General features: G+C 46.5%; 1 protein-coding gene across 3 annotated transcripts in view; it reads right to left on the bottom strand.

Moving 5' to 3' along the window:
- Nucleotides 1-3: 3 nt before the first annotated feature.
- The window catches only part of fn1b (fibronectin 1b), a 26,462-nt gene continuing 12,956 nt past the window's right edge, over nucleotides 4-13,509 (bottom strand). Inside the window, exons 20-46 of one of the 3 annotated variants that reach the window (XM_083685140.1) lie at nucleotides 13,466-13,509; nucleotides 13,199-13,293; nucleotides 12,921-13,089; nucleotides 12,578-12,664; nucleotides 12,025-12,216; nucleotides 10,609-10,887; nucleotides 9,726-9,917; nucleotides 9,522-9,611; nucleotides 9,141-9,407; nucleotides 8,681-8,797; nucleotides 8,077-8,241; nucleotides 7,709-7,864; nucleotides 7,292-7,408; nucleotides 6,811-7,080; nucleotides 6,416-6,603; nucleotides 6,100-6,187; nucleotides 5,736-5,915; nucleotides 5,202-5,291; nucleotides 4,912-5,100; nucleotides 4,433-4,522; nucleotides 3,490-3,923; nucleotides 3,134-3,272; nucleotides 2,555-2,716; nucleotides 1,919-2,044; nucleotides 1,493-1,599; nucleotides 1,255-1,353; nucleotides 4-965 (exon numbers count right to left, since the gene is read on the bottom strand). The exon at nucleotides 13,466-13,509 is cut by the window's right edge and continues 220 nt beyond it. In XM_083685140.1, the coding sequence (XP_083541266.1) occupies nucleotides 885-965; nucleotides 1,255-1,353; nucleotides 1,493-1,599; nucleotides 1,919-2,044; nucleotides 2,555-2,716; nucleotides 3,134-3,272; nucleotides 3,490-3,923; nucleotides 4,433-4,522; nucleotides 4,912-5,100; nucleotides 5,202-5,291; nucleotides 5,736-5,915; nucleotides 6,100-6,187; nucleotides 6,416-6,603; nucleotides 6,811-7,080; nucleotides 7,292-7,408; nucleotides 7,709-7,864; nucleotides 8,077-8,241; nucleotides 8,681-8,797; nucleotides 9,141-9,407; nucleotides 9,522-9,611; nucleotides 9,726-9,917; nucleotides 10,609-10,887; nucleotides 12,025-12,216; nucleotides 12,578-12,664; nucleotides 12,921-13,089; nucleotides 13,199-13,293; nucleotides 13,466-13,509 (4,213 nt within the window). In that variant the 3' untranslated portion in view covers nucleotides 4-884. The remainder of the gene's footprint in view (nucleotides 966-1,254; nucleotides 1,354-1,492; nucleotides 1,600-1,918; nucleotides 2,045-2,554; nucleotides 2,717-3,133; nucleotides 3,273-3,489; nucleotides 3,924-4,432; nucleotides 4,523-4,911; nucleotides 5,101-5,201; nucleotides 5,292-5,735; nucleotides 5,916-6,099; nucleotides 6,188-6,415; nucleotides 6,604-6,810; nucleotides 7,081-7,291; nucleotides 7,409-7,708; nucleotides 7,865-8,076; nucleotides 8,242-8,680; nucleotides 8,798-9,140; nucleotides 9,408-9,521; nucleotides 9,612-9,725; nucleotides 9,918-10,608; nucleotides 10,888-12,024; nucleotides 12,217-12,577; nucleotides 12,665-12,920; nucleotides 13,090-13,198; nucleotides 13,294-13,465) is intronic. The other 2 variants (XM_083685141.1, XM_083685142.1) reach the window with 2 other exon arrangements.

The raw sequence follows: 13,509 nt of genomic DNA, 5'->3' as shown, positions 1-13,509 counted from the left end.
TCATGAGGTTCATTTCCACTTTATCAAAACAAGGGAATCTCGATCAACGGTAGCGACAACTTTGGCACCTTCAGTACAAAAATAAAACCAAAACTTAAGTTCACACACCCCAGTTCTTGCATTCACACACAAATGCTTGGATTAAAGGGATAAATAAAAATGCATTCCTCAAAAGAGTTAGAAAAATCACAACAAATCAGCAAGTGACAATCATACACACAGTGCTACCCCTGTCGACAGAACAGGGGCTACAGAAAAGAAAAACAAAAGATGCATACACTTTCATGGACATATAGACGAACCTCTTTTGTACATCACTGGTACACCAACATTCTCTCAAAACAGTGCTTGATCTCTGACGCCATTAGTTTTCTTTCATTTAAGTAAAACAAACAAAAAAAGGATTGCGATACTGTACTGGAAAGGTAGTCTTGTAAATTAACATTTTGTGACCTTTTTTTTCTTTTTTTCAATACTATGACCATTGAAGAAACTAACATACACTCTCACACACTCACATACGGAGGGGAGGATATTGAATCTCTTTTAAGGGATATGAACATAGACAATGCTCCTTTTTTTACTCTAAAGTGTCTCAAAGGGGAATGAAAAGAGACACCACTCAACCAAAACACTTCTGAGTAGCGAAAGGCTAACCAGATGCTCAAAGCCTAGCCAATAGCTAACCAGAGGCTCAGAAAATAGCCTAGCTACTGATAAAGTAGCAGGATTCATTAGTGAGGCTGCAGGATGGTGTGGGGAATGTTAAGCAGATCAGTAAAGTTGCAGATGTGTTAGTTTAGTCTCAGACAGAAGACCTCCAATGGGGTCTGTATGGGACGGGCGATGGATGAGGGGCGAATCAGGAAGGGGTCGGGGGGGATTCACTCCTGGGGGTTTCGGATGATGTGGGCATCTGCCAGCAGCTCAGGTCGAAGGCACTCGATGGGGCACTGGATATTCTGCTGATGGAGACAAGAGTTTAATTTGTGTGCAAATTCAGCATGGGTTCTACGTAGTCTCACAAAAGCCCACACAATCAATTTGGTCTTTCTCAATTCAATGTCTCTTTCAATAATTGGTCAACTATTCAGCATTTCTGTAGGCTTACATTTGTATTTCTATTAATTGGAAAACATAATCTAACAGGTATTACAGCAATTCTACAAGTCATCTAAGTAAAAGTGGCACTATAACCACTAATATAAACGTCTACAGTAAGCGTTGGCTGTCTCTTAAGAGGGTATGACTCACCACTTTGCGTAGAGTGTTAGAGTTTCCATATCGGACTGGCTGTAGCAGGCTTGCGTCTACCTCAGCACCTGGTCTACGGCAGTTCTCACAACGCCAGCCCTGTGGAGACACATGGTTTATCACACAAGGACTAGACTGCCAAGAACCAGAAATACACAAGTAAACGTGCACAAGTACATATTCACACACACACACACACACACATACACACACACACATATATAGAGATGGGCCGTACCTGTTGTCCTCCGTAGCAGGTGCAGGTGCAGATAGCTCCCAGGTATTCCTTCTGCCACTGGTTGCCAACCTGGTACATCTTCCCATCGTCATAGCAGGTGGACTCATCTGCATACACACACAAGAAGGAATCACACACACATCCACTGCTGAGGAAATACACACAGACTGACTACATCTGATGATAGAAGAGCAATATAGAGGAAGTGAATACAACAGCATATGCTGTATGCAAGTCACGTAGGCCAATAACATATTTGTATCTGTCCAGGAGAGGAGCAAACACATATTGAACCTTAGTCAAAAATGTTTTTGTGACTCAGGTCCAATGGATTTGTTCTTTTTCTCCTTGCCACAGTTGACACAGATTTGACGGTTTGCACCTTTAGTAACCAAAGAGGGCATGGTGTGAAGGAAGTGGACTTACGTGGTTCACACTTGAACTCTCCCTTGCCATTGCCCAGGCAGGTGCAGCTCATCATGTGACCGTTCTCCTCCTGACGCTCCCACTTCTCCCCAATACGGTAGTTGTTGCCACTGTCATGGCACCATTCTGTTGATGGACAGGAAGAGAGAGAGATGACAGAGGAGTCAGGCATCTTGTGCCAAATCCTAGATCTACACCTGGTGGCTACCATCTAACCAATTGTGTAGATCTTAAAGTATGGGTACAAGCAACATGACAAAAATGCCCCCAGCCTTTCAGAGGTCAAGGTGGGGCTATCACCACCATAGTGTTTATACCTATCCCGTCCTCTCAGATCTACTGCAGGCCTATGTGAAGTCCCTGCAGATAAAGGCTAGGGGAACAAACCCATATAACTGATTGGTTTAACACCTAATGATTGATGATTTAAAACTGGTCACTGATTCAACCAATTGTGGTATCTTCAAAAAAGTCAGTATAGAATTGAGACAAGACCACCTCTACATCCTACCACATGCCGTATATACATCTATACAGCTCTGCATATACATACATGTTCTACGTCACTTTGAATAAAATATCATAGGTGGCAGGTGAAGGCTGAGAGGCATGGGTAAGGAAGAGGGAGATACTCACTGGAGGAGTCACATCTAAAATGGCCACTGCCAAGTCCAAGGCATCTGCACCACAGCTTGAAGCCTGTCTCAGACATGCGCTCCCACTCCGCCCCTACATCATGGTGGGTGGCCGTGAAGGTGTCGTAACACGAGTCCTTATTGGATGAGACGCCATCGGTCACTAGAGGAGGAGAGAGGGGGAAAGGAATGGTCAGGTTGGGAGGCGTAACTATTAACCTTTCATGCTTTGAAATTGAGAAATCAGTTGGAATGCAAATTCATTAGTATTTTCATATTATCATTATTTAACTACTAAAGCAACATTTCCAAGAGTAAATGTAACTGAAACTGAAATATTTGTTTGTGATATTTACCATGAGAGATAAAAGTTCAAAGACTAATACACACTTTTACACATACTGTATTATATCCTCTACAGTTATATACTGTGCTCTTTCGTTTCACTCTGCAACTTCTCTGCCGATATGTTAGCAGAATTTTACAGACTAAGCTCCATAATCACTCATAACATCAAGGTAGGGTTTGGGGGAGTGGGAGTCTGATCCAAGATCGGTTGTCATGGTTACTGGTTCCTTACCGGTGTTTCCTGCGGTGATTACCTCCTCCAAGATCTTGTGCTTCAACGCCCCCTTGAGGGCCTCCACGATTACGTTGTAGGAGGCCCCAGAGGTCAGGCCAATCAGGGTAGCGCTGGTGGAGGTACCTGGGAGACGCATCTGAGAGAGTGTGTGTGTGTGTGTGTGTGTGTGTGTGGGGGGGGGGGGGGGGGGGGGGCAGGGCAGAAGGCGGATGAAGTTAATTGTCAATTGAAATATAGTGCAATTGTCTAGTTTCTCCTAAAGCGACTATTCATAATTACAGAGGTTTATCTTTATCCTTGAACTTCAAGTTGACCTATAAAGACATGTTTCTCTGTCTGTCTGACTCTCCTACCTGGAACATCTTCTCGTTGATGTGTGTGAGCGGTTGGCAGGACACCAGGTACTCGGAGCTCTGCCTGTACGGCTGCCAGGCGATGGTTGTCTGGGTCTGTGCCTCCTGCGGTCGCCCCGTGTCGTTCTCTGGAAAACCAAACGGAGAGCCGGGCACGTTCACCCTCACTATGGGCACCCTGCGCCCCTCCGCATCCGGAAGGGGCACAAAGATCAGGGGCTCGCCACCCTGCCCGTAGGGTAACTGGGGGGTGCCGTGCCCATTCCTGTTGTTGTTGTACTCAGTGTACTCCACGTTTTGGCCCTGCCCGCTCAGCCCATCCTGTCCATTGGTGCCTGTAATCTGGACGCTGTTGTCCGTCTCTTCAGGTACATCCAGTACGCCACCTACACCCCCTGGGCGGGGGAGGGGCAGCGGAAGCAGGGCGTCCGGTTCTGGGCGGGAAAGAGGGGTTAGGAAGCAAGCGAGTTAGGGTGGAAGGGGTGGGGTACAGTAGCATAACTCGGCCAGCTGTATGTACTGTATATGCAGAGCTACTACTGTATTGCACTGCGCAAAGCCTGACGCCATTTTCTTTTGAATCCCATTCAAAAGACATTTAAAGTGAGCGGTATTATTGTTATAGAAGGCACAGCTGGCTGCTGCTGGCTGAACTACAATATTCAACATCAATGCCTAAGATGCCAGGCTGTTTCTGCTCAACTGCAGCTTAGCGGTCACACACGCTAGACCTCAAAACCTTTTTTTGTACAATTTACCATTCTGCAACAAAAATAAGGTTTTAGGACCTGTGTCGGGTATGTGAGTATACACAGTGTATGTGTATGTTTGAGTTTGTGTGTGTGTGTGTGTGTGTGTGTGTGTGTGTGTGTGTGTGTGTGTGTGTGTGTGTGTGTGTGTGTGTGTGTGTGTGTGTGTGTGTGTGTGTGTTGGTTGTACTCACGAGTTCTAGCCTTGCCCACCAGTGGGGTGCTTCTCTGAACATTCTGGATGGCGATGATCTTGATGATGTATTCCGTGTTTGGTTTCAAATCTGAAAACATCCCAACACATTTAAAACACTGACCTTGGCTACAGCGTAACAAGTTCTCATACCCCACATCATCTTGATTTTACTCAAGAACAGAAGTATTTCTGTTTTCTAATTGCTGAAAGGAGTAGCTAGAAGGTAGCTATGTGTAATACCTAAGTGTTGGCATTAACCCTAATTCACCTCAAACATGTTGATAAGTTGAGTGTCACTGTTGATAAGTTGAGAGAAATATTGTTCTAAATAAAGGTTAGACAAACACACCCCCAACAATATGCTTATTAAAATCTAGGGCAACTGTTGTCTATCTAGTAGTTGTAGGTGTAAGGGGACAGAATGAAACGGTGAGAGGTTTGCCATGGAGAGGTTGTAAGGTAATGTTCCATGCGTACGAGAGATGGTGGCATAGTTGAGGCCGGCATGAGGTCGCGGGGTGAGCTCGCGGGGGGGTCTTCCTGCCTCCTCATAGGTGATGTAATATCCTGTGATGCGTGTGGCAGGAGGCTCCCAGGTGAAGGAGATGGAGTTTGGGGTCAGGGAGGTGAAATGGAGGTTGAAGGGGGCCTGGACCGCTGGTTTAGCTACAAAAAAAACATCAGAGATATGAGTGTGTGTGTGTGTGTGTGTGTGTGTGTGTGTGTGTGTGTGTGTGTGTGTGTGTGTGTGTGTGTGCTCGTCGTACCTGTGTCTGCGGTGAGGGTGAAGGGGGCACTGCGTGCGTCACCATTGAGGGTGTAGATGTAGATGGTGTAGGTGGTGTCTGGCTGCAGTCCTGAGAGAGTTCAAACACCACACACACTCAGTTAGTGTGCACAGCTAAGTTCAGACACTCATACAAGATAACACACAAGATAACATACAGAAGGATGTTGTACCGTTTAGAAAAAGATAATAATGGTGATTTGCACCAAAACAATGATAACCAATGTAAACTGAAGTGTTGATACCAATACTATTGTAGGTTTACCAACTTGTGATTGTGTAAAATAGAGAAGAGAGTAATGTCTTTAACTTTATCTTGTAGTATTGATGGATGGATATGCACCTATGAAAGTGTAGGTGAGCGTGGACTGCGTAATGTAGCTACCTTAATGTTATAGTAGTGATAATTACCATTATTCAATGTACCTGTTATGATGTGAGAGTGCTGATGGGTAATGTAGTTGATTGTACTCGTGTAGGTGAGAGTGGTGTTGGGTAATGTAGTTTACCGTACCAGTGAGGGTGTAGGTCTGAGGCTCAGCCGGGATAGTCCTGCTCAATGTGGGATGGCTGCCACTGAGGGGCGTGGCTTCAACGAGGAAGCCGGTGATGGTCTCGATCTTGGAGCGCCAGGTCAGTGTGATGGCAGAGTCCTTAATATCTGAGATACGCACACGTCTAGGAGGACTGATGTCTGAGATAGGGGGGGAGAGAGGGAGAGATGGAGAGAGAGAAAAAGAGAAAGAAAGAGAGGGAGTTATAGGGAAGCAGAAGAGCGAGAGAAAGAAAGAGAAAGAGAGAGAGAGTTTATTAATCCAGATACCCTCTGTGACCAAACAAGGAGTTTTTGTACTGTAAACTCAGGGAATGCTGCTTACTGTCCAATGTGGCGATCTCTCCCTCCAGGGGTCGGCTGGTGATAGTGTTCTTCAGAGCGTAGACATGCACCTGGTACATAGTGGCCACCTACACAGGAGAACACACATGCACATACACATACATATTGGTAAATCCAGAAACTAAAGACTACATAGACATACACAAACAACATATAGCATGATTTCAAATAATAATTAGATACTAAATGCATGTATCATACTCTGTTATGTATAACTACTATGCTATCTATTTTAACAGTGTTTACTTGGATTTGAACCATGTTAGAGTCATCAACGCAGGAAGGTGGTTACGTACCATGAGTCCTGGCACCATGACGCGTGTGCTATCTGGGGCGACATTTATCTCCTTAGTGGGCCCGTTGTTGTTCTTGGGGTTGACCACCACGCGGTACCCCGTCAGCCTGGCACTGGGGGAGCGCCAAGTGATGAGGAATGAGGAGGGGCCAACCTCACTGATCTGTAGATTGGTGGGGGCTGGGATGGCTGTGGGTGGGGAGATGCAAACGTGCACAATGAGACCAAGGCATGCTAGATAGTGATGAATGATAGAGAAAGTGTGTGTGCGTGTGCGTGTGCGTGTGTGTGTGTGTGTGTGTGTGTGTGTGTGCGCGTGCATCATGTGTCATGTATCATGTGTCATGTGTCATCTATCATGTGTCATGTGTGTGGTATTCCTCCTACTCCTCTTACCTGTAGCCTGTGTGCCCACCAGCGGGGGACTGGGGGTGCGGTCGTGCATGGCGATGACTTTGACGGTGTACTCAGTGCCAGGACGGAGCCCCTTCAGCACCACACTGTCATCGTCCCTTCTGGGCGCGGGCCGCAGCTCCCTCTCGCTCTCCTCTGGGCTGGAGTAAAGGACACGGTATGACGTCACCGAGCCGTCAGGACTGTCCCAAGTGATTCGCAGGGTATTGGAGTCCACTTCAGAGAAAGAGAGGTCCTTGGGACGGTCCATTGCTACAAGAGGGGGGGACATCAAATATAATTGACACATGATGATTATGTACTGTATCTTTGAATGTAATGATGATATATGTCCAAACTACACTCTGTGCAACTTTCTAAGCAGCCGTTGTTGTTGTGAGCAAGGACTATAAAGTGATTTAACAACTTGTTTTCACTAATCTAATCACATTCAGCCTCTCTCTCTCTCTCCACACACACTCACCTGTGATGGCGTTCTCCACCAGAGGTGAGGAGGGTTCTCCATTCGTGCCCAGCGCAGTCACACTCAACACATATTCCGCTGTGGGCATCAGACCAGAGAACGTCATCTCTGTCTGATCTGGAACACAGCAATAAAAAAAAGAAGGAGAGAAAGAGAGTGGGGCAAGGTTAAAAGAAGTCATTGAGGAGCAGGAGCCACAGGAGCCGACACTCTATTGTAGCTATAGCAGCTAACAATAACAGATAAATAGAAACTAATTAACAATCAAACTACATTCGCTCCTGTTTCATACTGAACTGAATGAATAAATGAGTATTTTGAATGACTATTCTATTTACTTGCCGAGCTGCATGCCTGTATACATTTAATTAATTGACTATGAGTACAGGGAGGCATGAATACGGAGCCTGTTCTTACCGGGGCCCACCACCTCAGAGAAAGAGGGTCCCTGTCCGCTCTTGGGGACGCTGGTGACCCTGTAGCCATTGATGGGGCCCTGGGCAGGGGACCAGCGCACCGTGATGGTGTTGTCCTTCACATCTGTCACCTCCATTTGAGACGGTGACTCCACGTCTAAATATGACATTTGAATGAAGTCAGAAGACAGAGACACTTATGGACTCTTGCTGAATTACCAGAGACACAAATAATCATCATGACAATTGTGAATTCAATACAGTAGAGGGCGACACCACACCACGACCCCTCCTGTCTCATATATATGTGTACGTAAGTTCCTTTAGGTGTGTATGTAAAAGTGTGTACATGTATCACTGGTCCAGTACCTGTCTTGTGAGTGACGTAGATGGGGGTGCTGGAGGCAGGACTGTCTCCTCTCCCGGTGACAGCGTAGACGGTGATGGTGTAGTCAGTCCCGGGGTTGAGGCTCTGGATGATGGTACTGGACTGGGACCCAGGGACCGTGAACTCTTTAGGGGCGCTACTACCACCTGCACCACAGAGCAGAGACAGAGAGAGCAAGATTAAAGGTGAGGTACGCCAACACCTGCCCTCTTCAATGCAACGTTAATACAATGAACATATGAAACATATATAAGACGAAACAAGGAGTGGTATTTCACATCTACACATAGGCCACATATACCAGTACACATACTGGTACACATACTGGTACACATATTGGTACACATCTGTACACATACACAGAGATTGGTTAGACGATACATTTACAACTTTTAGGGTTAGGGTACAATTACAACTTTTAATGGAGCAATTCAGATTTTTCACCTTTTTTTACACCTGTCTAGTCTTTTAAGATCTAGTGCATATGGGGTAAGGGTAAGGGTTCAACTTGGAATTGGGCATAACAGTGCCATGGGGCCAGGCCTGGATTTGGAATGCGGCCCCAGTGTTTGGTAAAGTACATACCTGTTTCTCCGTGAGTGATCCTGTAGTACCTCACGGTGACAGAGGGGGCGTCCCAGCGGACGGTGATGCTGGTGGGGGTGGATGATGTCACTTCCAGGTCGGTGGGAGCGTCAGAGACTGGGGGATGAAAGAAAATAAGGATTAGGAACAGAGGAGTAGGAGGAGAGGAGAGAAGAGGGGAGGGGGAATACGACTCATGTGCTTGTCAGTGGGAGTGGGGGAGACTGAGAAGAAAGGAGGAGGAAGAGGAGGGGTTAAGGGGGACAACAAAAAGGAGGAAGAAAGGAATACGAGGAGACAGAGAGGGACTCACTAGTGTGCAATTGAGACTGTAAATGAAAGAAAGACTAAAAAGAAGGAGAGAATAGAGAAGTAATTGCGCCTGTGACTGAAAGAAGGATGAGGCGGGATAGGATGCAAGAAAGACGAGAACAAATACAAAAAGAGGTAAGGGACTCACTGGTGGCCTGTGTGCCTGAGAGAGGCATACTCTCCCTGTTGCCACTGACAGCATAGACATGGACGATGTACTCTGTCTCCGGCGCCAGTCCTGTCAGAGTGAAGTGGTTACGTGTTGGGGGCAGTCTCTCGTCCTTGAACCTCCCTCCGCTGGTCATCTGGTAGCGGATCCGGTAGCCGGTAATCACAGCGTTCGGTGCCAGCCAGTGCACGGTGAAAGAGTTGGTCAAGACGTCTGAGAAGTCCAGGCCGGTGGGAGAGTCCAGAGCTGGAAGGGGAGAGGGACGGGTGTGAACACACACACTACCGTTTTACCACATTTGTACAAAAAAAAACGATTGTGCTTTCTCGTCTCACGAAACTGTCCTGCTTCTGTACTTACTTGTCCTCTGAGTGCCGGAGACGGGGGCGCTCTCACGCTCCTCATACACACACACCACACTCACGAGGTACTCTGTGTCTGGCTGCAGGTCTGGTGAGAGACGGAGAGGGAAACCAGTTTGTTCACTGGACAAGTGCTACAGTACTTAATTCCAATCAGTTACAAATGTGTTATCATTTCGCAAGTATCCAATTGGAGGCTCACTCTGCAGGACGAAGGTGTTGGTGGCACCGCCCATGTTGAGCTCCTTGACGTCGCCATCCTCGCCAACGGGGTGAAAGCGGATGACAAAGCGGGAGATGTCACTGGGCGTAGGCACGTTGGGCACGGTCCATGTCACTCTCATGTGGTCAGGGCCCACCCCTCCAAAGTTCAGGTTGGTAGGGGCTGGAACGGCTGGAGGAGAGAGGATTCATACGTTCTGGGTTAATAAGGTATGACGCTAAAGCTTTTGTTTACATTCTTGTTTCAGATAGTATTTACCTGGTATTTACTAGTCAATGATGTGGTCATAATGGATACCTTCTGGTACTTTCTTCAAAGCAGTCAACAGGTGGTAGCTAACTACATGGCATCAAATGGTACAAAGTAGTGCTTGTTGTTGTAAGTCGCTTTGGATAAAGGCGTCTGCTAAACGCCTTAAATGTAAATGTAAATGTTTCAATAAATCCCCGCAAAAAAATGTGATTCATTAGTAAAGGTCAAGTCATTTATTTTACCATGTTTTTCAATATCAATTCTAGTAACTGAAAGCTCTTTAGAATTAGACCTAGTGAGTAATATCAGACACAGAGAGCATATTGAACATGCTGAGCTGTGTGTGGCCAATGGTGACACTCAAAATTACCTGCAGGCAGTCTGTAAGCATGTCCAGAGAGGACAAGACAAAAGAGGACATATTAGTAAACATGTCAGGTATACACAATACTTTTGCCATGTATCAACATGTTTGACAATGTTTTAACATGTTTCCAACCACCACCAGGTTCTGATGAACACGGAACAGGAGTGGTTGTCCCACCTACCCTCCCTCTCTCCTACTCCCATATCTCCCCTCCCCATTGTTTAAGTCAAAGGTTTAAATCACCGGTCTCAGTTTGCTTTGTGCGTGTGGCGGGCTCACTCTCTCCGTCCTCCGTCACCGTGGTGACACTGATGTCATAATCAATGCCGGGCTCCAGCCCTCGCACCGTATAATAGCCAGAGGATGAGTCCACCATGTCTTGGACAATGGGCATGCTCTCACCCGCCGCCATCACCGTTATCCGGTAACCAGTGATGGCGGTATAGTTTAGGGGGTTCCACCGCAGGCCGATAGTAGTGTCGGTGGTGTCGACAAAGTCAAGGTTGTTTAGCTGGGGTACATCTGAAAAGGTTTAAGGCGCGAGCAAAGCGCAGGCAGAACCAAGAAAACACACAAACACACACACATAAGCCGTGATGATCACATATTGCAGACAGAACATGAATTACCATAGCATTCACCATGAACATAGACAAACAGGGATGGAAAAGACCATAGCATAACAAGAGTAGCCATGCTTGAATGAGTTATAGTTGCTTTAGAGCTATCAAAAATTATCAATTCAACAACATCAACATTCAAAAATGACATCTAACTAAATTACAGGCATGGATGCTCATGGTTTTTCAGAGGAATAATTTAGGGGTGTATATCAAACCACAGTAATCTAAATGAATTAACACCATCCCCATGCAAATCATACAAACTTCAGTCACAGTTATATTACGGGTGGAGACAAGACAACCAAACATGGGCAGCCACGGCAAACACAACGCAGCCAGTGACCATGTTAGTAGTAGGACTGTGCAATTACAGCACTACAAAAACAGACAAATATTAAATGACAATTGGGAAGAAACTAAAGTTCTGACCCGGCGGGGACAATTGGGAAGAAACTAGTGAAATTATCTTTGCTTTTAACATCAGCCTAGAGAGTGGGCTTTCTGGCAGGGGAATATCGTATTTCAGACGGTAGACAGAGGAGGTAGACTGGGGTTTTATGAGAAGCTAGGCCGGTCCAGGAATAATGCTTTTATGGAAAGTGTCCCGGGAGGGAAGTGGGATAAATCTTTGAGCGTGGAATGAAAGAAGGCTGGGAGGTGGAAATATTTGAAACTGTTCCACCTTGAAACGTACCCCAGCCTTTCCTGGCCAACGAATGCAGAAGGGATATCCAACACATGCACACAAGTGTGTATTTTCACACACACACACACACACACACACACACACACACACACACACACACACACACACACACACACCAAAGGGTATACACACACAACCCCCCCCCCCACGCCCCAAAAAATAAAATAATCTGTGTGTGTGTGTGTGTGTGTGTGTGTGTGTGTGTGTGTATGTCATTTTTAACTAACCCGTCACCACAGCACAGTTCAACATCAGTCCATGCTTGGACCTACTGCTCTAGGATCAGCTGTGTGTTGATCTAGGAGTCCTAGGTAAAGGTATCTGTCCTACCTTGGGTGACAGTGGTGTACACCGGGACACTCTCCTGCTGGCCTTTGACAGTGAAGACACTGACGTTGTACTCCACTCCTGGACTCAGGTTCTCCAGAGTCATGGAGTTCTGACGAGGCGGGACAAACTCTTCCAGTGAGCTCCCTCGCTGCCCATTGGTCGGCGCGCATGTCACTCGGTAACCTGTGATGTCTGTGGGGGGGTGGGGGTAGGAAAGGAAGGAAGAGAGGGGAAGTGGTTGTGAAACATTTATTAGTGGAATACAGCAGTGATTTACCAATCCAACAAGATCAACTATGAAGGTATTAATCCAGTCTGTTTCATCATATTGTTAACATATCAAAACTGCTGAAGAGAGAGTGAGGCGGGGGTTACAGAGGAAGAGAGAAAGAGAGAGAGGACGAACGGGGGACAAAGAGAGAGACAGAGAGAGACATTTGTTCTGGCACCAAGGTCTTGGTGGGGGCCAAAGTCCATACTTGTCCAAACCCAAAGAGAGTCTGATGTCTGGTCTGGGCTCTGGCCCCCGTGTGGGATGAGGGTCAATATTTACCTTGCGTGGGGGTGTCGACCCATTGGACAGTCAGCACACCCGTGTCTGGGTTGGACTCCAGACTGAGGTCAGTGGGTGGAGACAGGGCTAGACACAGTAACAAAAAACATAGTCTCTTAGTCCTGTAAGTAGTTAGAAAAAAACATCTGCACCAACTAACAATGGTTTGAATAATTATAAGTACACCTAAACTAAACTTATTTTCTAAATGCTCAGTTTAGAGTTTAGAGTTTAAAAATCAAACTCACTTGAGTGACACCAGCTCTGTAGCATCAAAAGCACATTTTCAGTCTAGTTTGAGCAAAATCAATAAAGCCCTTGGCCTAAAGCTGATCCTACTCACATGTGATGACATCGCGGGTGATGGGGTTGCCACGGTTGCGTCCGTTGACGATGGGCTGAACGCTGTAGGTGTACTCGGTGCCAGGTGTCAGACCCGAAACGTAAATACTTCCTGAGTCAGAGGTTACATCTCTGGGAGCCTCTCCACCCTGACTGGGCCGCACGGACAGCTGGGGGGAGGGACAGGAAGTGGACATGCCAGAGGTGAAAGGTGAGGACTCAAGGTAAGCTTGAGAGATCATGTTTAATCCTGTGTTCTTATATTTCTATGGTTTTTACCTTGTAGCTGAACTTGGGGACAGGGATCCAGGTTATGATGATGGAGGTTTCTGTGACATCAGCAGTGAAGGGAGGATTATTTCCCATCTTGGGAGCTGAGAGAGAGAGAGAGAGAGAGAGAGAGAGAGAGAGGGATCATAGAATGCAAAGTCATGAGATGATACGTTCAACCATATCAGGCAGAGAGGTGGATTTTTGAAGGGGGAGAGCTACATGTAGACCTGGAGCGAGTGACAGAGTACCAATACTCCTCTCCTCAGTACTCACTGGTAGTGAAGACTCCGTTGACTCCCTCACTGAGCACGTTGTCT

This window comes from Argentina silus (genome assembly GCF_951799395.1).
Source record: "Argentina silus genome assembly, chromosome: 14".
NCBI classification, from domain to species: domain Eukaryota; kingdom Metazoa; phylum Chordata; class Actinopteri; order Argentiniformes; family Argentinidae; genus Argentina; species Argentina silus.
Note: the sequence above shows the minus strand (reverse complement) of the source record. Positions and strands in the feature narration are given on the sequence as shown.